This window comes from Oncorhynchus kisutch, linkage group LG3 (genome assembly GCF_002021735.2).
Source record: "Oncorhynchus kisutch isolate 150728-3 linkage group LG3, Okis_V2, whole genome shotgun sequence".
Classification (NCBI taxonomy): Eukaryota; Metazoa; Chordata; class Actinopteri; order Salmoniformes; family Salmonidae; genus Oncorhynchus; species Oncorhynchus kisutch.
In genome coordinates, this window is record NC_034176.2 from 10,445,232 (window position 1) to 10,470,768 (window position 25,537).

Here is a 25,537-nt window from a genome sequence, read left to right on the forward strand (position 1 = left end):
CCCCTGCAATGAGTAGGTGTATCCAAACCCTGCAATGAGTAGGTGTATCCAAACCCTGCAATGAGTAGGTGTATCCAAACCCTGCAATGAGTCGGTGTATCCAAACCCTGCAATGAGTAGGTGTATCCAAACCCTGCAATGAGTCGGTGTATCCAAACCCTGCAATGAGTAGGTGTATCCAAACCCTGCAATGAGTAGGTGTATCCAAACCCTGCAATGAGTAGGTGTATCCAAACCCTGCAATGAGTCGGTGTATCCAAACCCTGCAATGAGTCGGTGTATCCAAACCCTGCAATGAGTCGGTGTATCCAAACCCTGCAATGAGTAGGTGTATCCAAACCCTGCAATGAGTCGGTGTATCCAAACCCTGCAATGAGTCGGTGTATCCAAACCCTGCAATGAGTCGGTGTATCCAAACCCTGCAATGAGTCGGTGTATCCAAACCCTGCAATGAGTAGGTGTATCCAAACCCTGCAATGAGTCGGTGTATCCAAACCCTGCAATGAGTAGGTGTATCCAAACCCTGCAATGAGTAGGTGTATCCAAACCCTGCAATGAGTAGGTGTATCCAAACCCTGCAATGAGTCGGTGTATCCAAACTTTTGACTGGTACTGATATTATTGCTGACTGTTATTTTACCAGTAAAATATCATGGACTTGCCCAGATTACGTCTGTCACTGCACATGAAGCCTAATTGGCTTTTAAGAACCTGGTCCCTGGCAATATCTGTCTGATGTGCTTTTGTTATTAAAACTTCGCTCTGCTCTGAAGATAGTTTGCACCCTGCAATTCCCAGAATTGACTATGTTAGCTCATTATGTCCCCTTTACAATGTCATGTGATATTGTGCAATAATACATTTCTCATGACTCGAGAGTATATCATTATGAAATCCAACCATTTTGGAACGGTAGCTGTCATTGAATAGTAGTAACAATGGTAAAAGCATGAGACAAGATCTACGTCCCCAATGGCAAACCCCAATTCCCAATTACAGTGCACTACTTTTGACCAGGGTCCATAGGGCTTTGGTCAAAAGTATTGCACTATATAGGAATTGGGTGCCGTTTGTTTGTTTGGGGTGCAGCCTAAAGAGTTTTGAGTGCTTGATGAGTGTGTGGCCTTTTTGCTGCACGGCCTTGTGCATGACTACTCCTTAGGCTTTCTGTTATCAGCTTGATATCAGCTAGGCTGACTACCGTGTTGTCACTGTTCTAAGTATACCTCCCTGTGATGACAACGTGGGTGTGCAGGTACTAGACAGATATATCTTATTGCATTACCGTGAGAAAACTCCTTTTCAGCTAAATAATAACACACACACACACACACACACATAAATCCCCAAAAGCTGTACTTAACCTTAAACTGTGAACAAACCATTACTGGCATCTGGAAGATGCTTTATGAAACAGCAGTTCAATGTATACAATTGTACAAGGCATACTGTCTGAAATCACAGCAGCAGTGTTCAACAGTAAAACCTCATTATATGAGTCCCAGAGACTATCTCCCTTTGACTGTTATTTAACTCTGGTCCAGGTTGTTAGTGCGCGTTCCTCCATTAACACATTCCTTAGTAGAAGAAGGGGCTCTAATGCCACGGACCAGAGCTAACTGTTCTTATGCTAAGATGTGTATCTATAAATATATTCAGACCCCTTATAGGAGATACGTCCCACTCAATGGAAGATATTCGTATCATTCTTCTTAAGAATTTGCTGCAGGAAGATCTATAGTTACTCACATCTAGAAGATATCTAAACAACCTAAAGGGTTATGTTTGAAAGAGACATTTCAACAAAATTATAACCAAATATAGCTGGCTGCGTTGTCTTTAAGCGATTTTGCTATGCAATACCTGGAATTTCCTCTTTCCACCTAACTGTTGATCATATGCAGGCATTCTTGTAATGAGTACAGTTGCAGCTTTCAAGCAACATACTGTATGTAGGCTTACTACATAGGCTTACTACTTTCCATTAGATTCTGTAAAACATACATTCATTTACAGCAGTGACCTCAATGACATACTGTATGCAGTAGCAAAAACATCGGAAGCTCATTATGTTGTTTGTAGCTAACGGATCTTGATCCTCGCTTTTCTCTCAACTCCTGCTCTGATCCAAAGGACCAGCACCATTCATTTAAGTGAGAAGGGTCAGTGTCAAGGCAACTTATGAAAAGTTGCACACCGCAATGATAAATGGGTAAAAAAAGCTATTTTACACTGGGACTAATCATTGGGAGTATACCGTATATAGAGCGTTTCTCCAAACGTTTACTATTCTGTTAGTCAGCACCTCGCTTATTACTTTGGGTGTGAGTCAACTCGTGCTTTTTACAAGGCAAGTCTTACTAAGTATACCACAGTCCTTGGAAGCAGCTCCCACAGTCTACCAGTGCTTTCTGTAGTGCTTTCTGTGGTAGCCTTAAAAGCAGTTCCCACAGTCTACCAGTGCTTTCTGTGGTAGCCTTAAAAGCAGTTCCCACAGTCTACCAGTGTTTTCTGTGGTAGCCTTAAATGCCACTCCCACAGTCTACCAGCACCCTCTGTGGTAGACTTGGACCTAGATCCTATTAGGAGTTGGGAGTCTGAGGTGGGGGTGGCCGGTGCTCCGGGAGTCTAGGTACCCTCTTGATGTTGGCCCGTTTGGCCCCGTCTGGGCTTCCCCCCAGGTCCTCACTCTGACCACAGAGCTTCAGCGCTCGAGAGATGAACATGTCTAGGTCAAACGGGCCCCCTTGGCCCCTGGAGGGAAGAGTCTGCGGGGGCTCATGAATCGACGAAGGAATGAGAGGTGACATTGGTGGAGGAGACGAGGGAGAACAGGGCAACAGGGAGGGAGGGGAATGGGACGCGGCAGGCGGGAGTGTGTGACGCTTGTCCAGTCCAGGTGATGGCTGTATGACCGGCGAACAACTGTGAAAGAGAGGGGTAGGGAGAGAGGTGGGAAAAGGGGGCAGCGGGGGTGAGCTGGGGTAGGACAGGGGTCCCTGGGGTGGGCTGGCGGAGGACAGGGGTTCCTGGGGTGGGCTGGCTGAGGACAGGGGTTCCTGGGGTGGGCTGGGGCAGGACAGGGGTTCCTGGGGTGGGCTGGGGCAGGACAGGAGTTCCTGGGGTGGGCTGGGGCAGGACAGGGGTTCCTGGGGTGAGCTGGCGGAGGACAGGGGTCCCTGGGGTGAGCTGGCGGAGGATAGGAGTTCCTGGGGTGAGCTGGCGGAGGACAGGGGTCCCTGGGGTGGGCTGGGGTAGGACAGGGGTCCCTGGGGGGGACTGGCGGAAGATAGGAGTTCCTGGGGTGGGCTGGCGGAGGATAGGAGTTCCTGGGGTGAGCTGGCGGAGGACAGGGGTCCCTGGGGTGGGCTGGGGTAGGACAGGGGTCCCTGGGGTGAGCTGGGGGAGGACAGGCGAGTCTGTGTGCTCTCCACCCAGCGAGAGATCTCCTGGAATAGGTCCCAAGGTGGCTCCTCGACAGGCAGCTCCTTCACGCTGGCCCCTCTAGGCTCAGGCCCCTCATGCACAAGGAGCTGGCTATTCCTCTTCCAGTGAGACAGGTCCAGGATCAGCTTGGGCTCGGAGTAGTGCTGCGGCTTGCCGTCCCTCCACGCAACCATGTCCAGATAGGAAGGGGAGCCCACTTTGTAGTCACAGGAGCGACCACAGTCCAGCTCAGCATAAGCCCCGCCCCCACAGGCCCGCACCAGAGAGGAGTGGGAGTGGTCCAGGAAGCGCTCGGCAGAGCTGCTGTGGGAATACTTGCGAGGGTCCACCTGGGCCTCCTCCAACAGAGGGTAGGAACCTGCCCTGGGATCTCTCTGGACCTCCTCCTCTTTGAGGTTGACCACCTCCGAGACCCCGGGCATGCACTGACAGCCACCCTGCTGCTGCCAGTACAGGTCTGATGACAGGCTGGTATCATATCTGCACAGTGGAAACAAAGAGCTTGTCAACGAAACATCACCGTTGCCATTTCAGTCTACTGAGGTGAAGACCATTTTGGTGTTATCTTTAAACTCTCTCTCACACACATACCCCACTGGGCACAGACCCCAATTCAACATATTTTCCACATTGGTTCAACGTGTTAACCTCCACATAACGATTCCCTGGCTCTCTGGTAATCTCCACACAGCGTTTCCCTGGCTCTCTGGTAATCTCCACACAGCGTTTCCCTGGCTCTTTGTTAATCTCCACACAGTGTTTCCCTGGCTCTCTGTTAACCTCCACACAGCGTTTCCCTGGCTCTCTGTTAACCTCCACATAACGTTTCCCTGGCTCTCTGGTAATCTCCACACAGCGTTTTTCTGCCTCTTTGTTAATCTCCACACAGCGTTTCCCTGGCTCTCTGTTAACCTCCACACAGCGTTTCCCTGGCTCTCTGTTAACCTCCACACAGCGTTTCCCTGGCTCTCTGTTAACCTCCACACAGCGTTTCCCTGGCTCTCTGTTAACCTCCACACAGCGTTTCCCTGGCTCTCTGTTAACCTCCACACAGCGTTTCCCTGGCTCTCTGTTAACCTCCACACAGCGTTTCCCTGGCTCTCTGTTAACCTCCACACAGCGTTTCCCTGGCTCTCTGTTAACCTCCACACAGCGTTTCCCTGGCTCTCTGTTAACCTCCACACAGCGTTTCCCTGGCTCTCTGTTAACCTCCACACAGCGTTTCCCTGGCTCTCTGGTAACCTCCACACAGCGTTTCCCTGGCTCTCTGTTAACCTCCACACAGCGTTTCCCTGGCTCTCTGTTAACCTCCACACAGCGTTTCCCTGGCTCTCTGTTAACCTCCACACAGCGTTTCCCTGGCTCTCTGTTAACCTCCACACAGCGTTTCCCTGGCTCTCCCGGAAGCCAATGAATCCAGTCGCTGTCTTTTACTAAACTTTATTTGGACTTTCCTTTAAAATCGTCATGTGCTTATTCCCTAGGGCTCATTGTGGGGTTGCTTTCTTTTCTGATGCTTTTTGTTGATGGCTTTACTTTCTAAGTGTGGTGTATAAGTTGTGTACAGTTCGAGATCATGATATCTCTTTCTCTTTACATGGTGTCACTGTGCTGTTCCCTCTCAATATGGCTGCTGTAGTGTGTGAAGTGTAACTGACACCATAGAATTCAATAGAAATTAATTGCATAGTACAATGTTGATGTATCTCTGTGGTTGACACCACAGGAGGTCGGTGGCACATTAATTGGGGAGGACGGGCTCGTGGTAATGGCTGGAGCGGAATCAGTGAAATGGAATCAAATACAACAAATACAAGGTTTCCATGGTTTCCATGTGTTTGATGCCATTCCATTTGCTCCGTTCCGTGTCATGTTAATTCCTTGTCACTAGTTGACACGACAGTACAAACAGATCTGAGACCAGGCTAGACACACACCTGTCCCAGTGAGAGCTAGAGGCCTGGCTGTGGCTGTGGCCGGGCTCCGTGACCAGGCTATCATCTAGCTCGTCCTCTATGCGGAAGGGCTGGGGTGACATGGGCTCGTCCTGGGGACACGAGTACTGCTGCAGGAAGGGATGGGACAGGGCCGCCTCTGCCGTCAGCCGGTCCATGGGGTTAAAGGTCAGAATACGCTCCAGGAAGTCTATGGCTAGTGGAGAAAGAGACGGGAACGGAGAATAGAAAAGGCTTTCAAATGATGCGTGCATATACAGTACCTGGCTGCAAGTAAGGTCATATAGCATCAGGAAAATCGATTGTATATGAATATAAGACAATCATGAATTTGAGACAAAACATTAGTTAGACATATGTCCTTGTTATTTTTAGTAACTCCAACATTTAACAGAAACTGTTGATTGTTTCAGGGAGGTATAGTATAAAGACGCCATCTGATCTTAGTTGAAGAGTTTTTCGCTGCTCTCCCTCAACCCCATCCCTCTCACCGTCTGCATCGACTTCAGGTAGTAGTTCTCTGAAGGACCTCCTGACCCTCCAACCGTGGCTGACGTAGGAGGGGATGACCTGCCGGAGGTCGTGATGGTCCTCTTCCCTCAACACAGGCACCGTATACAGGATCAGCTGCATCTGCTCCAGCTCATGGGCTCCTGCGTATAGAGCAGCCAGGAGGAACCAGGCAGGAAGCCAGGAGGAAACAGGAAGTAAAGAAGCATTATGATTCTAAAACTAGAAAAGGTCATTGTCCTGAAGAAAAATTGTGTCTTGCTTCAGCTTTTTTATGGTAGAAGTTCAGAAGTTTGAATTGTTAAAGGTTAGTGTTGAAAGTTTGAGGATAAGGTAGTACTAGAAGTAGTGAGTTTTTAAAGACGGGTATTAAGATGGTCGGAGCAGGCTTCTGCGATAAGAAAAGTTTTACACCCTCGTGACTAATGGGCAGGCTACTGAGAAGGTCATAGGTTGAATTTGCAGACAGACCACACACTAAATATGTGTCAACAGGTCTGGATAAAATCATGTGTTACATGACCAAATTATTATCACGACACAAAGCCTAGTGAACATCAAAATGGTCCAATATCCAACAAAAGCATAATGTGTTTGAGTTTTGAGTTCTGATATTTGGCAAGCGTAATAAGGGGTACAGAAGTAGCTAATCCTAGGAAAATGAGACTTATTTGTTCTGATGGTGGCACTGTAATGTTATAGGGCTTGAACCCACCATGGCTGCTTGCAGCTATATTTTTATGGTACACTATCCTTTATATACAGTTCATTCAGAAAGTATTCAGATCCCTTCCCTTTTTCCACATTTTGTTAGTCTAAAATGGATTAACTAAAAAAGATTGACTGCCAAGCGTCACGTCTGGAGGAAACCTGGCACCATCTCTACGGTGAAGCATGATGGTGGCAGCATCATGCTGTGGGGATGTTTTTCAGCGACAGGGACTGGGAGACCAGTGAAAGATGAACGGAGCAAAATACAGAGAGATCCTCGATGAAAACGTGCTCCAGAGCGAAGGTTCACCTTCGAACAGGACAAAGACCCTAAGCACACAGCCAAGACAATGCAAGAGCAGCTTTGAGACAAGTCTCTGAATGTCTTTGAGTAGGCCAGCCAGAACCCGGACTTGAACCCGATCGAACATCTCTGGAGACCTGAAAATAGCTCCCCATCTAATCTGACAGAGCTTGAGAGGATCTGCAGACAAGAATGGGAGAAACTCCCCATATACAGGTGTGCCAAGCTTGTAGCATCATACCAAAGAAGAGGCTGTAATCACTGCCAAAGGTGCTTCAACAAAGTACTGAGTAAGGGGTCTGAATACTTATGTAAATGTAATATTTCAGTTTTTTATTTTAATACATTTGTAAACATAAAAACCTTATGGTCATTATGGGGTATTGTGTGTAGATTGATTTTGTTTATTTATTTAACTAGGCAAGTCAGTTAAGAACCAAGTCTTATCTACAATGACGGCCTACCCCGGCCAAAACCCCAGCCAAACCCTAACCACACTGGGTTAGGGTTTGTGTGCCGTCCTATGGGACTCCCAATCACGGACGGTTGTGATACAGCCTGGAATCAAACTAGGGTCTGTAGTGACGTGTCCAGCACTGAGATGCAGTGCCTTAGACCGCTGCACCACTCGGGAGCCTTGATGAAGGGAAAAAATTATTTAATACATTTTAGAATAAGGCTGTAACTTAACAAAATGTGGAAGAATCAAGGTGTCTGAATACTTTCAGAATGCACTGTAGTGCTCTGCCTATGGGCTCTGGTCAAATATAGTGCACAATATAGGGTGCCATTTGGGATACAACCCATATCCTGGATCATTTAGCTTTATTAACAATTAGGAGTACACTATTGAGCTGTGATTGGATAGAGAACCGACAGACAGGCAATTGGCAATTTCTGTATTATGCAAAAAAAAGTTTTGCAAAAGTAGACTTACTCTTTCACTAGATCAAAAAGATCCTAATTTGACAAAAAAGACTGTACTGCCCAACAGCATAAAAACAAATGGGTAATACCCTCAGTTTATCTAAATCATGAATCATTCAATCCATATGTCTCATATCATATTCATATCCACATCTCTCCACCTCAGACTCCTACCTGCAAAGAGCATGCGGCCTGTTAGCATCTCTGCCAGGATGCAGCCAGCTGCCCACATATCGATGGCCTTGGTGTAGTTGTTAGGTGAGAGCAACAGGCGCGGAGACCTGTACCATTTAGTCACCAAGCCCTCTGACAGGTAGCCCTGGCCGATACACACAGACAACAAAACACACAGGGTAAGCATGACAAGGAAATTAACACCGATGTACATTTTAATGGCTCATTTGCTAAAGTGTCTTGATGGCTTTTGTACAGCTTTCCCCCAACTCTTCACACTCACCCATTACAGGTACACTCTTAGAATGAAAGGTGCTAAGTAGAACCATACAGGGTTCTTTGGCTTGTCCCCTTAGGGTAACCCTAGTTGGTGCTGGGTAGAAACCTTTGCAGAGGGTTCTATCTAGAACCCACAATGAACAGGTAGAAGCCACGAGCCTTGTTAGCCTTTAAAATTGTATAATTTATGACAATACATTACATGTATGGCCATTATTTGAGGGCCTAGTTATACCCTAACACATTGATCTTAGGAATCCACTGGTTATGCTGGTCTGCAAAGTTATGGGTAATTCCTATTGAAATTCAGCCAGATTTAGGATATCCAACAATTGCATTCAGAATGACTGCCAGGGTTGGGACGATTGAGAATTTAGACTACCTCAAATCATTTAAACTGGAACAACCATCTCAGTAACGGGTGCAATAAATCAAATTACTAACAGATTGGATTAGTTTCTTTGTGTAGCATAAAATTAACCAACCAATCAGTATACAGTACATGCAAAAACACAGATATTACAGTAAAACAAACAATTCGGAAAATCTCCCTGCAATAGAGCATGCTGGGAAATATTAATTTTGGTTCTATGTAGGACACTTCTTGCCTTCCAAAGAATCTTTAAAAAAAGATTATTACGATGTTAAAGGTTTTAGGTAGAACCCTTCGACTTACAAAAAACACGTGTCTTCCAAAAAGTGTTCTTCTGATCAAAACAGTTCTTGGTAGAACCCTATATACCTCCGCAAAGAACTCTTTTGGGAACCCTTTTTCTGTACCATCACTCCTTCATATATCTTTATGTACATATTCTTTATCCCTTTACACTTGTAAGGTAGTAGTTTTGGAATTGTTAGTTAGATTACTCGTTGGTTATTACTGCATCGTCGGAACTAGAAGCACAAGCATTTCGCTACACTCGCATTAACATCTGCTAACCATGTGTATGTGACAAATAAGATTTGATTTGATTAGATTTTTTTCTAAGAGTGTATAGAAGACAGTGTTCTTTTTCAGGTCATCTACAGTGGATCTAGAAATAGTATGGTGGAAGAGAAGGTCAGAGAAAAAGCCTTCTGTCATCATTTATTATCCAATGACTGTTTCTTCCTCCATTGATGTGGTCTCTAACGCTGTTCTGCCTAGCGCCACACTGGTTTCATCTCGTTAGAGCAGCTCCCTTTTTAATGTATAACACACGTTACACAAACACACACACACACACACACACACACACACACACACCTAACAAGAGACAGCTAGAGATTATGAAAACACAGCCACTGGTTTATGTCACGGAATACTAGGAGTGGTGGGTTGGAATCAGGCGCAGAGAGCAGGGTTCAGTATATTGTGATTTATTCTCCTCCAAAAAACGGTCACGCCAACATACAGGGCGCATCGACCAGCCCAAACACAGGACCAAACAGTCCGGAGAATACACACATGAAAACCACTATCCAACAGAGTAACAAAAACAATCCCGCACAAAACGAGGGCGGGACAACCTACTACATATAGGGAAGCTAATTAAACTAAAATACACACAGGTGAAACTAATAAGACAAAACCAACAGACAAACGAAAAAGGGATTGGTAGCGGCTAGTAGGACGGTGACGACGACCGCCGAGAACCGCCCGAACAGGCAGGGGAGCCAACTTCGGCGGAAGTCGTGACAGTTTATAACAATACATTCACAGCGAGCGACCTCTGCAGGCTCTTGAATTTAATGCATTGCAACCCCAGTGCAATGCAAGCATTTCCTGTCCTCTCTGTCCCTCCCCTCCACTCTCTGCCAATGGACGACGGATGGAGCACTGTTAAATGATGGACGGACGGAGCAAAGTTAAGTGCATTGAGGACGTCGTCCCCACAGTGGCTGTACGTACATACCCCAACCAGAAGCCATGGATTACAGGCAACATTCACACTGAGCTAAAGGGTAGAGCTGCTGCTTTCAAGGTGCGGGACAAGGTGCGGGACCCGGAAGCTTACAAGAAATCCCGCTATGCCCTGTGACGAACCATCAAACAGGCAAAGCATCTATACAGGACTAAGATTGAATCATACTACACCAGCTCCGACGCTCGTCGGATGTGGCAGGGCTTGCAAACTATTACAGACTACAAAGGGAAGCACAGCCGCGAGCTGCCCAGTGACACGAGCCTACCAGAAGAGCTAAATCACTTACAGTGGGGCAAAAAAGTATTTAGTCAGCCACCAATTGTGCAAGTTCTCCCACTTAAAAAGATGAGAGAGGCCTGTAATTTTCATCATAGGTACACTTCAACTATGACAGACAAAATGAGAAGAAAAAAAAATTCTTCAATGCCCTTGCTGATGGAAGGAGGTTTTCACTCAAAATCTCACGATACATGGCCCCATTCATTCTTTCCTTTACACAGATCAGTTGTCCTGGTCCCTTTACAGAAAAACAGCCCCAAAGCATGATGTTTCCACCCCCATGCTTCACAGTAGGTATGGTGTTCTTTGGATGCAACTCAGCATTCTTTGTCCTCCAAACACGACGAGTTGAGTTTTTAACAAAAAGTTCTATTTTGGTTTCATCTGACCATATGACATTCTCCCAATCTTCTTCTGGATCATCCAAATGCTCTCTAGCAAACTTCAGACGGGCCTGGACATGTACTGGCTTAAGCAGGGGGACATGTCTGGCACTGCAGGATTTGAGTCCCTGGCGGCGTAGTGTGTTACTGATGGTAGGCATTGTTACTTTGGTCCCAGCTCTCTGCAGGTCATTCACTAGGTCCCCCTGTGTGGTTTTGGGATTTTTGCTCACCGTTCTTGTGATCATTTTGACCCCACGGGGTGAGATCTTGCGTGGGGCCCCAAATCGAGGGAGATTATCAGTGGTCTTGTATGTCTTCCATTTCCTAATAATTGCTCCCACAGTTGATTTCTTCAAACCAAGCTGCTTACCTATTGCAGATTCAGTCTTCCTAGCCTGGTGCAGGTCTACAATTTGTTTCTGGTGTCCTTTGACAGCTCTTTGGTCTTGGCCATTGTGGAGTTTGGAGTGTGACTGTTTGAGGTTGTGGACAGGTGTATTTTATTCTGATAACAAGTTCAAACAGGTGCCATTAATACAGGTAACGAGTGGAGGACAGAGGAGACTCTTAAAGAAGAAGTTACAGGTCTGTGAGAGCCAGAAATCTTGCTTGTTTGTAGGTGACCAAATACTTATTTTCCACCATAATTTGCAAATAAATTCATTTAAAAAATCCTACAATGTGATTTTCTGGATTTTTTTTTCTAATTTTGTCTGTCATAGTTGAAGTGTACCTATGATGAAAATTACAGGCCTCTCTCATCTTTTTAAGTGGGAGAACTTGCACAATTGGTGGCTGACTAAATACTTGTTTGCCCCACTGTATATGCTCGCGTCGAGGCAAGCAACACTGGGGCATGCAAGAGAGCATCAGCTGAGCAACGACTGTGTGATCACGCTCTCCATAGCCGACGTGAGTAAGACCTTTAAACAGGTCAACATACACAAGGCTGCGGGGCCAGACGGATTGCCAGACGGATTACCAGAATGTGTGCTCCGAGCATGTGCTCACCAACTGGCAGGTGTCTTCACTGACATTTTCAACATGTCCCTGATTGAGTCTGTAATACCAACATGCTTCAAGCAGACCACCATAGTCCCTGTGCCCAAGAACACTAAGGCAACCTGCCTAAATGACTACAGACCTGTAGCACTCACGTCCGTAGCCATGAAGTGCTTTGAAAGGCTGGTAATGGCTCACATCAACACCATTATCCCAGAAACCCTAGACCCACTCCAATTTGCATACCGCCCAAACAGATCCACAGATGATGCAATCTCTATTGCACTCCACAGTGCCCTTTCCCACCTGGACAAAAGGAACACCTATGTGAGAATGCTATTCATTGACTACAGCGCAACGTTCAACACCATAGTACCCTCAAAGCTCATCACCAAGCTAAGGAACCTGGGACTAAACACCTCCCACTGCAACTGGATCCTGGACTTGCTAACAGGCTGCTCCCAGGTGGTGAGGGTAGGTAGCAACACATCTGCCATGCTGATCCTCAACACTGGAGCTCCCCAGGGGTGCCTGCTCAGTCCTCCTGTACTCCCTGTTCACCCATGACTGCATGGCCAGGCATGACTCCAACACCATCATTAAGTTTGCTGACGACACAACAGTGGTAGACCTGATCACCGACAACAACGAGACAGCCTATAGGGAGGAGGTCAGAGACCTGGCCGGGTGGTGCCAGAATAACAACCTATCCCTCAACGTAACCAAGACTAAGGAGATGATTGTGGACTACAGGAAAAGGAGCACCGAGCACGTCCCCATTCTCATCAACGGGGCTGTAGTGGAGCAGGTTGAGAGCTTTAAATTCTTTGGTGTCCACATCAACAACAAACTAGATTGGTCCAAACACACCAAGACAGTCGTGAAAAGGGCACGACAAAGCCGATTCCCCCTCAAGAAACTAAAAAGATTTGGCACGGGTCTTGAGATCCTCAAAAGGTTCTACAGCTGCAATATCGAGAGCGTCCTGACCGGTTGCCTCACTGCCTGGTACGGCAATTGCTCGGCCTCCGACCGCAAGGTACTTCAGAGGGTAGTGCGTACGGCCCAGTACATCACTGGGGCAAAGCTGCCTGCCATCCAGGACCTCTACACCAGGCGGTGTCAGAGGAAGGCCCTAAAAATTGTCAAAGACCCCAGCCACCCCAGTCATAGACTGTTCTCTCTACTACCGCATGGCAAGCGGTACCGGAATACCAAGTCTAGGACAAAAATGAATGACGGAGCACTGCTCAATGTTTGATGAGAAGCAGCTAAAACAGCCTTAAAGCATCCCTACATCCCCCTCTCCCCAAATGTCCTTCATTTCTCCCTTCTCACCCTCCCTCCCTCCTTCTCTCCTTTCTTACCGCTCCCTCCCTCCCTCCTTCTCTCCTTTCTCACCGCCTCCCCAACTGTACTTCATTTCACCCCTCCCTCCCTCACACCCACCTTCCCTCCCTCCTTTCCCTCTCTCCATTCTCACCGCCTCCCCCTCTCCCTGACTCTCCAGGTGATTAATAATTTGTGGAGTTTGACAGGGTTGGCTCAGCAGGTAGAGAGATTGAGATGGGCCTCCTCTGATTAAGCAATCTGTCAAATCTCTGCTTAACTTCCAAAAGCACGGTTTAGTCAGTCACTGATGATTACAAAGGCTGAGTCAGATTTACAATGATAGCTTTATGGATGTGTCCTAAATGGCAACGTGTTCCCTTTATAGTGCACTACTTTTGACAAGGGCTCATAGGGTTCTGGTCAGAAATAGAGCACTTATGAGGAGAATACGATGCATTTGGGACGTATCCGATTTCTATATTTTTTTATTGAGTCTTTTGACAGTAAGGAGGCGTTATTCAGGTGTCGTTAGCACTTCAATCAAAGCTTCGGTCATAACGCCAACACTTGCAAAAGAATGGGAGGGCTGATGACAACATAATGCTTATTGCCAACCCCTCTGCCACAGACTGACAGGCTTACTTACAGTCGTGAGACAAGCCCACAAGTGACTTCAAGCGATATGAGCAGTTAAAAATGGATGTGTCACCTGTCAAATACCTCTAGATTTGAGGCTGATGCCAAAATCCTGTCATCGTTGTGTCTGCAAGTTTATTTTTAGATGAAACATTCTCTTGATCGTGGCACTATCAAGTATCCTCTCCTACTCCACCTCACTGCTTGCAATTTACCAAGACAAGAACTATCCCAGCTTGGAGCATTGGCCTGCCTGCCAGCCTCCCTCTAAGTAAGCCCCCTGCAAGGCTGGCATGGCATGTGGAGCACCAGAGCTTTCTGGTAGACTTTTTATTTTTTACCTTTATTTAACTAGGCAAGTCAGTTAAGAACAAATTCTTATTTACAATGACGGCCTACCCCGGCCAAACGCTAGGCCAATTGTGCGCCGCCCTATGGGACTCCCAATCACGTTCGGTTGGGATACAGCCTGAATTCAAACCAGGTGGTCTGTTGTGACACCTCTAGCAATCAAATGCAGTGCCTTAGACCGCTGCGCCACTTGGGAGCCCTATAGACTCTATAATTGTGTCTGAAATGGAATCAAATTCCATATATATAGGGCACTACTTTTGACCAGCCATATAAGCTCTAGTCAAAAGTAGTGCACTAGGAAATAGTGGTGCAGCTATAAAGGGAATCGGGCTCCATTTTGGATACACTGCATTTCTCCTCTCTGAATCAACACAAGACTGTTAGAGTTCACTACTAAACATTCAGTACAGTAGCTAGGTACACACTCTGTGCAGGCCTGTTAGAGTTCACTACTAAACATTCAGTACAGTAGCTGGGTACACACTCTGTGCAGGCCTGTTAGAGTTCACTACTAAACATTCAGTACAGTAGCTAGGTACACACTCTGTGCAGACCTGTTAGAGTCCACTACTAAACATTCAGTACAGTAGCTAGGTACACACTCTGTGCAGGCCTGTTAGAGTTCACTACTAAACATTCAGTACAGTAGCTAGGTACATACTCTGTCTGGACTGAGGAGTAGCTGTGTGAATAGATGTTGTTCGGTCATGAGGGAGAGAGGGCACGCTGAATGTAAGAGGGAGAGAAACTAACAGGCAATTTCCTGGTTCTTAAAAGAAATCGCCCTGGGTCATTTTGTTACGCCGAAGTCCATCTTGAAAGTGCATAAAACCTGACGTGGGCTTTAAAGTCTGAAGTAAAACTCAACTCCCACCAACCTGTCTCTGACACATGACTCCCTGAGGTCATACACACATACTCTGATGATAAGTGTGGGTCCGGGAGGCCAGGGCCAGAGGAGGCCAGACACAGAATGCTCTGTAGATGGCCTGTCTCACACTCCACTGCATAAGAGCAGCATAGAAGCTTTTTGTTTGATTTCACCATCCCCAGAACACAGCATTGCCCATTGTTATTCTGGCAACACTCTTGGCCAGTCTGTTATTCCTGTCCTGCTCACAGCCTGATCCATCTCTTTTCCCTGTCTGCACCCTGCTGCCCCGTGCTCAGATCTCTGGGCCTGGGCCCGGCCAGGACAAAGCTCCCCTTCACTGGGCCCTCACTAACCTGCTGGTGTAACACACTGTGTTCCACCACAACAATAAAGCAGCACAGCAGAGAAGTCGACTGTCGGATGAATCTCTCAGAGCATAATCCACAATAAGAAAAAACAGACAGGGTAATGGTTCAACTTGGGGCAGCAGGTAGCCTAGTGGTTAGAGCATTGGGCCATACAACTTGGGGCAGCAGGTAGCCTAGTGGTTAGAGCGTTGGGCCAGCAGGTAGCCTAGTGGTTAGAGCGTTGGGCCATACAACTTGGGGCAGCAGGTAGCCTAGTGGTTAGAGTGTTGGGCCATACAACTTGGGGCAGCAGGTAGCCTAGTGGTTAGAGCATTGGGCCATACAACTTGGGGCAGCAGGTAGCCTAGTGGTTAGAGCATTGGGCCATACAACTTGGGGCGGCAGGTAGCCTAGTGGTTAGAGCATTGGGCCATACAACTTGGGGCAGCAGGTAGCCTAGTGGTTAGAGTGTTGGGCCAGCAGGTAGCCTAGTGGTTAGAGCGTTGGGCCATACAACTTGGGGCAGAAGGTAGCCTAGTGGTTAGAGTGTTGGGCCATACAACTTGGGGCAGCAGGTAGCCTAGTGGTTAGAGTGTTGGGCCATACAACTTGGGGCAGCAGGTAGCCTAGTGGTTAGAGCGTTGGGCCATACAACTTGGGGCAGCAGGTAGCCTAGTGGTTAGAGCATTGGGCCATACAACTTGGGGCAGCAGGTAGCCTAGTGGTTAGAGCATTGGGCCATACAACTTGGGGCAGCAGGTAGCCTAGTGGTTAGAGCGTTGGGCCAGCAGGTAGCCTAGTGGTTAGAGTGTTGGGGCAGCAACTTGGGGCAGCAGGTAGCCTAGTGGTTAGAGCGTTGGGCCAGCAGGTAGCCTAGTGGTTAGAGTGTTGGGCCATACTACTTGGGGCAGCAGGTAGCCTAGTGGTTAGAGCGTTGGGCCAGCAACTTGGGGCAGCAGGTAGCCTAGTGGTTAGAGCGTTGGGCCAGCAACTTGGGGCAGCAGGTAGCCTAGTGGTTAGAGCGTTGGGCCAGCAACTTGGGGCAGCAGGTAGCCTAGTGGTTAGAGCGTTGGGCCAGCAACTTGGGGCAGCAGGTAGCCTAGTGGTTAGAGCGTTGGGCCAGCAGGTAGCCTAGTGGTTAGAGTGTTGGGCCAGCATTTGAAAGGTCACTAGTTCCAATCCCCCATTCAACAAGGCCAAACATCCGTTGATATGCCCTTTGGAAAGGCACTTAACCCTAATTGCTCCAGGGTTGCCGTTGATAATGGCTGACTCTGGCAGTGACCCCACTCTAAGAGTGCATCTCATGGGGAGTTGGGATATGGATTTTTTATTTTTTATCACACATTTGTATAATGCACACCTGTACGTGTGTGAAATAGGACAAATATAAGTACCCACCAATTATTATATTATTAATTTGTAACTTTAACAGGACATGTTTGGACAAGGTTATGAAAGCTCTGCTGTAGTACTAGCTATAGACGGATGCTAATGCAATCATGCAGAGGAGAGAATCATCAGTCTACAGGAGCTAACAGACTTGGTTCAAGGACATGGTCACACGATCACACAAAAAAAAACAGGCTCAAAGAGGCATCTTAATATGGGTGAATGCTGTAGCGTTTGGGAATGAAGTACATTTGTTGTGAAACGTAAAGATAATGCTAATTGCGCTCAGTTTCCAGACACCAATGGTGGTTTCTGGTTTTGAGTTGTGTGCCAGACATCCTGCAGTCTTAAATCAACCGGTGGTATCCTCCTCTTTTATATCTCCACTTACATGTCGGGTCAGGAGCTGGTCTAAAAATGGCACCGGAAGAAACGGCCGCAGTTTTACGGGCGCCTAACCAATTGTGCTATTATGTGTTTATTTTCGCATTATTTGTAACCTATTTTGTACGTAATGTTTCTGCCACCATATCTTATGAAAAAAAAGAAGAGCTTCTGGATATCAGGACAGCGATCACTCACCTTGGATTAGGCAAAACATTTTCTTCAACAAGCAGGACGCACAGGATGTACTTCAGACACTCGACAAGGCCAACATCCCAGTTATTGGCAAGAGAAACAGATGCAGGTACAGAGGACACAGAGCGGGGTGCCTCGTAAAGATCCGCAGACCGCAAGTGAGAAAGCTGCCATGAACGTCAATATTACTTGCCAACATGCAATCACTGGACAATAAATTTGACGAGGTATGATCACGAATATCCTACCAACTGGACATCAGAAACTGTAGCATCTTATGTTTCACGGAATCGTAGCTGAATGATGACATGGATATTCAGCTAGCTGTATATACGCTGCACCAGCAGAAGAGAACAGCACACTCCGATAAGACGAGGGGGGCGGCAGTCTGTGCATATTTGTAAACAACAGCTGGTGCACGAACTCTAAGGAAGTCTCTAGATTTTGCAAGCCTGAAGTAAAGTATCTTAAGATAAACTGTAGACTACAGTATTTGCCAAGAGAGTTTTCATCCAGACTTTTCTTGGCTGTTTTATTTACCACCACAGACAGACGGATACAAAGCTCTCCCTCCATTTGATAACTCTGACCACAATTCTATCCTCTTGATTCCTGCTTACAAGCAAAAGTGAAAGCAGGAAGCACCAGTGATTCGGTCTATAAAAAAGTGATCAAATTAAGTAGATGCTAAACTACAGGACTGTTCTGCTAGCACAGACTAGAACATGTTCCAGGATTCTTCCAATGGCATTGAGGAGTACACCACATCAGTCACTGGCTTTATCAATAAGTGCATTGAGGACGTCGTCCCCACAGTGACTGTGCGTACATTCCCCAACCAGAAGCCATGGATTACAGGCAACATTCGCACTGAGCTAAAGGGTAGAGCTGCCGCTTTCAAGGTGCGGGACTCTAACCCGAGAGCTGCTCAGTGACACGAACCTACCAGACGAGCTAAATCCATTCTATGCTCGCTTCGAGGCAAGCATCGCTGAGGCATGCATGAGAGCATCAGCTGTTCCAGACGACTGTGTGATCACGCTCTCCGTACCCGACATGACTAAGATCTTTAAACAGGTAAACATACACAAGGCTGCGGGGCCAGACGTATTACCAGGATGTGTACTCCAGTCATGTGCTGACCAACTGGCAGGTGTCTTCACTGACATTTTCAACATGTTCCTGATTGAGTCTGTAATACCAACATGTTTCAAGCAGACCACCACAGTCCCTATGCCCAAGAACAGTAAGGCAACCTGCCTAAATGACTACAGACCCGTAGCACTCACGTCCCTAGACCCACTAAATTTGCATCCAGCCCAAACAGATCCACAGATGATGCAATCTCTATTGGACTCCACACTGCCCTTTCCCACCTGGACAAAAGGAACACCTATGTGAGAATGCTATTCATTGACTACAGCGCAGCTGTTACGGATACAGGTATCTTGTGTGTGTGTGTGTGTATCCTGTGTGTGTGTTTCTTTTCTCTCCTTCTCCCCTCACAGGTGAAAATCATCACTCCCCAATCAATCATCAATCAGAAGACACACCTCCTCCTATTTCCTACCCTATCACAGTTCCTTCCCCATGGTTTAAAAACCCCATCATTTGTTTGCTCTAGAGCTCAATCTCTCTGTAAATGCCATGTCTGTAGGTCTCTGTGTTTCACTCTCGCTTTGTGTCTTAAATCTCTCTTTTGTTTGAGCACCTCCATAGCACTTTGTCATCACCTGTGAGTATTGTTTTGGGTTATGGTGTTTGTTTGTTGCTGGTGGGAAAAGGGGGAAACCAAGACAAGTCGCCCATGGGCATACACTACCCGTAGGTGAACTTTGTTAAATACACTAGTTAGAACTGGGCGGACCACCCACTGTATTTTTGGTTAGTTATTTAGCTGTTGTTAAAGTAGGCTAGTCTAGCTTAGGGGTGTTTTTGTATATTTATTGTTTCTTTCCTTGGGTCCAGCTCAGCCCCTTTTCCTGCCCCCCCCCCCCCCCCCCCCCCCCCCATTACCGTGTGTTTATAAATAAACCTGGAGTTTGACGGTAGATTTCTGTTGTCGTGGTTATTTCGTTCACACTTTTACTTTGTCACAATAATAATTTGCATGAGTTATGTTAAGGGTCTCATTACCATCCCCCCTAGACTGTCGGGCCAAAAGGGATTCATAACAGCAGCGTTCAACACCATAGTACCCTCAAAGCTCATCACTAAGCTAAGGATCCTGGGACTAAACACCTCCCTCTGCAACTGGATCCTGCACTTCCTGACGGGCCGCCCCCAGGTGGCAAGGGTAGGTAGCAACACATCTGCCACGCTGATCCTCAACACTGGAGCCCCTCAGTCCTCAGTCCCCTCCTGTACGCCCTGTTCACCCACAACTGCGTGACACAAAAGTGGTAGGCCTGATCATCAACAACAACGAGACAGCCTATAGGGAGGAGGTCAGAGACCTGGCTGGGTGGTGCCAGAATAACAACCTATCCCTCAACCTAATCAAGACAAAGGAGATGATTGTGAACTACAGGAAAAGGAGGACAGAGAAATCCCCCATTCTCATTGACGGGGCTGTAGTGGAGCAGGTTGAGAGTTTCAAATTCCTTTGTGTCCACATCACCAACAAACTAGATTGGTCCAAACACACCAAGACAGTCATGAAGAGGGCATGACAAAGCCTATTCCCCCTTAGGGGAAAAGATTTGGCATGGGTCCTCAGATCCTCAAAAGGTTCTACAGCTGCAACATCGAGAGCATCATCAACCTGACTGGTTGCATCACTGCCTGGTACGGCAACTGCTCGGCCTCCGACCGCAAGGCACTAGAGAGAGTAGTGAGTACGGCCCAGTACATCACTGGGGCTAAGCTGCCTGCCATCCAGGACCTCTACACCAGACGGTGTCAGAGGAAGGCCCTAAAAATTGTCTAAGACCCCAGCCACCCCAGTCATAAACTGTTCTCTCTACTATCGCAAGGCAAGCAGTACCGGAGCACCAAGTCTAGGACCAAAAAGGCTTCTCAACAGTTTTTACCCCCAAGCCATAAGACTCCTGAACATTTAACCAAATGGTTACCCAGACTATTTGCATTGTGTGCCCCCCCCAACCCCTCTTTTACGCTGCTGCTACTCTCTGTTTATCTTATATGCATAGTCAATTTAACTATACATTCAGGTACATACTACCTCAATTAGCCCGACTAATCGGTGCCTGTATATAGCCTCGATACTGTATACAGCCTCGCTACTGTTATTTTTCACTGTCTTTTTACTGTTGATTTTATTTCTTTACCTATCCATTGTTCACCTAATACCAAGGTAACTCCTGGGCCCTGATTCATGAAGCGTTTTTGAGTAGGAGTGCTGGACTAGGATCCGTTTTGGCTTTCAGATAATAATGAATAAGAAGGCCTGGACAGGGGGGGACCTGATCCTGCATCAGCCCTAATCTGATAGGCTTTATGAATACAGACCCCGAGCTAGCTATTCTCTTCTAATGGCAGCCTACTGTAGTCTCACCTTATGGGAGTAGTGTGGGTCAACGATTCGGGCCAGGCCAAAATCTCCGATCTTGAGCAGTAGCTGGTCTGTGTTGAGGAACACGTTGGCTGGTTTAAGGTCGCGGTGCAGCACGTTGGCTGAGTGGATGAACTTGAGGCCTCGTAGTAGCTGGTAGAAGAGCAAAATGGCGTGCCCACCGGGAAGTGGTCCCTGCTCTAGCAGCTTAGCTAGGTCCGTCTCCATGCACTCCTGGACGATGTACAGGGCACTCAGCTGGGCCGGGTCGCGAGGCAGCGGGTGGCCATAAGGACCCAGAACCTCGTGCACGCGCACAACGTTCTCATGCTGCAGGCGCCGTGTGATCTTGACCTCCCGCAGGGCGTGCTTCACGCTGACCGCGTCACGCATCACCAGCTTCTTCACAGCCACCCGCTGGCCGCTGCGCTTGTCCACAGCAGACAGAACCAGACCAGTGGCACCGCTGCCCAGAGGCCGGGGGTCTATGAAGTGTCCCCCCAGGTCAAAGCCGTGGAGGAACAGTGAGGAGTCCTGTTTTGCCATGGCTCAGCTGACTACTGGTGTCCACTGGTTATTGCATGATGAGGTCTAGAAATCAGAAAGGATCATTCATGATTTGATAACAAAGCAAATAAAATTACTGGAATCAAACATACATCTACTGTAGGTATAATAATCCCATCTGTAAAATGGTAATTACTTTATATTGTAATGTATTTTGTAATATCAATATACATGTTGTATTCTATGTTCTATTATTATCTATATTATTACTATCTATATTACTATTATCTATATTATTACTATCTATATTACTATTATCTATATTATTACTATCTATATTACTATTATCTATATTATTACTATCTATATTACTATTATCTATATTATTACTATCTATATTATTACTATTATCTATATTATTACTATCTATATTACTATTATCTATATTACTATTATCTATATTATTACTATCTATATTACTATTATCTATATTATTACTATCTATATTATTACTATCTATATTACTATTATCTATATTACTATTATCTATATTACTATTATCTATATTACTATTATCTATATTACTATTATCTATATTATTACTATCTATATTACTATTATCTATATTATTACTATTATCTATATTATTACTATCTATATTACTATTATCTATATTATTACTATCTATATTACTATTATCTATATTATTACTATTATCTATATTATTACTATCTATATTACTATTATCTATATTATTACTATCTATATTACTATTATCTATATTATTACTATCTATATTACTATTATCTATATTATTACTATTATCTATATTATTACTATCTATATTACTATTATCTATATTATTACTATCTATATTATTACTATCTATATTATTACTATCTATATTACTATTATCTATATTATTACTATCTATATTACTATTATCTATATTATTATTATCTATATTATTACTATCTATATTACTATTATCTATATTATTACTATCTATATTACTATTATCTATATTATTACTATCTATATTACTATTATCTATATTATTATTTTCTATATTATTACGATCTATATTATTATAATCTATATTATTATTATCACTGCATTGTTGGAAAGAGATCCCAAGGTAAACATTTAACTGTACTGTTCTACACCTGTTGTATCCTGTACTGTTCTACACCTGTTGTATCCTGTACTGTTCTACACCTGTTGTATCCTGTACTGTTCTACACCTGTTGTATCCTGTACTGTTCTACACCTGTTGTATCCTGTACTGTTCTACACCTGTTGTATCCTGTACTGTTCTACACCTGTTGTATCCTGTACTGTTCTACACCTGTTGTATCCTGTACTGTTCTACACCGGTTGTATCCTGTACTGTTCTACACCGGTTGTATCCTGTACTGTTGTATCCTGTACTGTTCTACACCTGTTGTGTCCTGTACTGTTATACACCTGTTGTATCCTGTACTGTTATACACCTGTTGTATCCTGTACTGTTCTACACCTGTCGTATCCTGTACTGTTCTACACCTGTCGTATCCTGTACTGTTCTACACCTGTCGTATCCTGTACTGTTATACACCTGTTGTATCCTGTGCATGTGGCGAAACATGAATATGCATTGGGATTTGATTGCAATTACGCATTTCCTGGAATGAGCTCCATAGAATTTAGAGTGTATCACTCTTGAACGAAGTGTAAATAAATAGGTATACAGTGTCTCCATCTACCTCATATCAGAGACAGTAGAGCAAGTAAGGAGACAACTCCACACCCTGGTGCAGGGCAAGTGTTGTCATAGCAACACCCCACCATCTGTGCCTGCTACAGATAGATGCGCTGGATGGCAGAGGCAGACATTCAGCACTGGTCTCTGATCCTAGCGGAGCGATCCCAGCTCAACTCCCGCTGGTGAAATTAGCTGAGAGTTACATTCAAAGAGATTGTAGAGGATCCTGCTCTTCCCGTCTGTCAGTCAGTTGGCCGACTGCCCATTCAGTCCCTCCCTAGTCGATGTTCCCAGACTTCCCACTCGGTTTTGTGGCATTGAGTTAACGAGTGTCCGTGTAATCCCTCAGTAATCTAGCTGCCGGCCGCCTTGTGCCTGTGGAGCCGAAGCGTGGCACCGGCTCCCTCTGGACTGGACACAGCTATTGGACACCATCACATACCTGCTGCTTCTGTGAAGGAGGGCCAAGATGAAGCAAGTTACACATTAAATGCCAGAAAGATCTTATGTGTCACATTTCAATATGAACTAGTGATAAAATGTTGCCTCCTATTCACACTGTTCATTTTGACACATTACTTTTACTGGGTGTCATTTGATTCCTACATGTGGATCTAATGTAATAGCTGCAAAGAACAGAAGGAGCAAATGCTGCATAGCCTAGTGGAAGAATAGTCTAGACATCACCAAAAAGCCTATTTTTAATATAAATATTTTGTACATTCAAATGAATTAATAGCTAGATATGATATAATGATAACTAGGACTATAAGGTAACTACTGGGATACAATATGACATAGGCCAAAATGTTGCTATTGTTTTAAAATCAGTTGATATTTGAGGCCAGGATATTTATTAAATTAATGTGCTCCAATTGGACATTTAAATAGCTACTCAGTTCCAACCTGGTAAATGCGCTCAAGAATGCTGCTATGTCAAAGCCTACTATCACAAATGTAAGCTTTAGTCTTTTACCACATAATAATAGTGATCTTTCAGTAAAATACACAATTAATATGCTCTTGTTCTATGCTAGTTTTATGCTATATGTTCTTTGTTGTTCTGTGCTATTTTCCCTCTATCTATGGAAACGAGGATATTGACACTGGATCTACAGGAAGGTATGGAGGGTATTGGCTAACTTTATAAATGACGTATATGGCAGGCTAATGGATATGACGCCTGCGGTGCGCGCTGTCCTCTATTTCATAGTTCTGTCGTTACGTAACGCAAGTATAATTCCTTAAAAAAAACATAGTTGATTGAGGCATTCGAATCTGTGTTTTAAAATATAATCTCAGTTGTAAAATAGCCTGTAGCTCCATAAGCAGTAGAAGTAGTTGTTAGTGTGAAAAAACATTAGTATGAGAGAAAATGGTGTTATTCCATGTTCTTTAAAAAAATATATATATATTATCCTTATAATATTAGGGTCCATTAAAACAATGCATACATTTTCTAAGAGATAGTCTAGGCTACTGTAGTACAATGCACCGGTCTGCGTCTGCCTTTGTGTGTGGTTGTGGCTACATTGTAACGCCCCTATCGCAACAAAAACATTCAAAACCCTTAAAGATAAAAAGATAAAAAGAAGATGCCGTAAAACTAAGTGTTTTCCCAAATGTACTACTCATGAAAACAGCTAATGAACATGAGCCAGTGAGTAGCCTATTGCTCAGCAAGTGTAGCGTTATCTTTACATCTATCGGCCCATCCATTGAATAACTACAAAGGCACAAGATATCACAACACAGCGAGAGCACTTACCATAATAATATATGCCGCCGTGAACATCGCAGCCTGTCACAGAAAAATAATGCGTGTTTTTGTCTATTTGACTGTCAAAAATAAAGTAAAACATAACATATTTGTTTCATTTTTGTTAATGAATCAGCCAGCGGGACTGTGCCAGTATCCGTGATTGTGGCGATATTAGCCTACCTAGCAATCCGCTGCTGCGTAAATAATGTATTTAGAGGAATAGGCTAGGCTACCACTCTTTCCGATCTGTGCCAGTAGTCTACGCAGCCAGTAAGCACAGACTGACAAAAGCTGCACCATGAATGATTGAGTGTTCCTCTTATTCTTTCGGTAAGCCGGCCTATAGGTTACTTCCCACACCGAGCGTTGTATTACCTCTCATAAAAAAAAAAAACTCCAGCACCCCCCCCAACGATATGACGTCACGTTGGCAGCCATCAATCAAAGTGTTTGACACCTGCTGAAGCCTGAAGTGCCGTGTGGGTCTTGGAGAAAACCCCCTGCTCTTCTCTCATAGCCTCTATATATGTATTTTAAAAATATATTTAGGGATTTGTTTATTTTTGCACTCTATTCAATGGCGTTTGTGTCCTTAGTCATTTCTCAACAGCTAAT

The 25,537-nt window shown here is 45.3% G+C and overlaps 1 protein-coding gene across 1 annotated transcript; it reads right to left on the bottom strand.

Moving 5' to 3' along the window:
• LOC109875161 (mitogen-activated protein kinase 4) lies at nt 1–25,282 on the bottom strand. Its single transcript, XM_020467385.2, has 7 exons — nt 24,929–25,282; nt 23,162–23,611; nt 20,913–21,500; nt 8,029–8,173; nt 5,894–6,055; nt 5,385–5,598; nt 1–3,927 (listed from the first exon to the last, which is right to left on the bottom strand). The coding sequence occupies exons 3-7, from the start codon at nt 21,453–21,455 to the stop codon at nt 2,583–2,585; spliced, it is 2,409 nt and encodes an 802-aa protein (XP_020322974.2). The 5' UTR covers nt 21,456–21,500; nt 23,162–23,611; nt 24,929–25,282; the 3' UTR covers nt 1–2,582.
• Between the last annotated feature and the right edge of the window lie 255 nt (nt 25,283–25,537).

Bases quoted from the DNA above. Each gene is read 5' to 3' on its own strand.
- LOC109875161 (XM_020467385.2), bottom strand. From the start codon at position 21,455: ATGGCAAAACAGGACTCCTCACTGTTCCTCCACGGCTTTGACCTGGGG. The intron at 8,174-20,912 runs GTGAGACTACAG...TGTATCGGCCAG, and splicing joins ACCCACACTACTCCCATAAG to GGCTACCTGTCAGAGGGCTT. The intron at 6,056-8,028 runs GTAGGAGTCTGA...CTCTATACGCAG, and splicing joins AGGCCGCATGCTCTTTGCAG to GAGCCCATGAGCTGGAGCAG.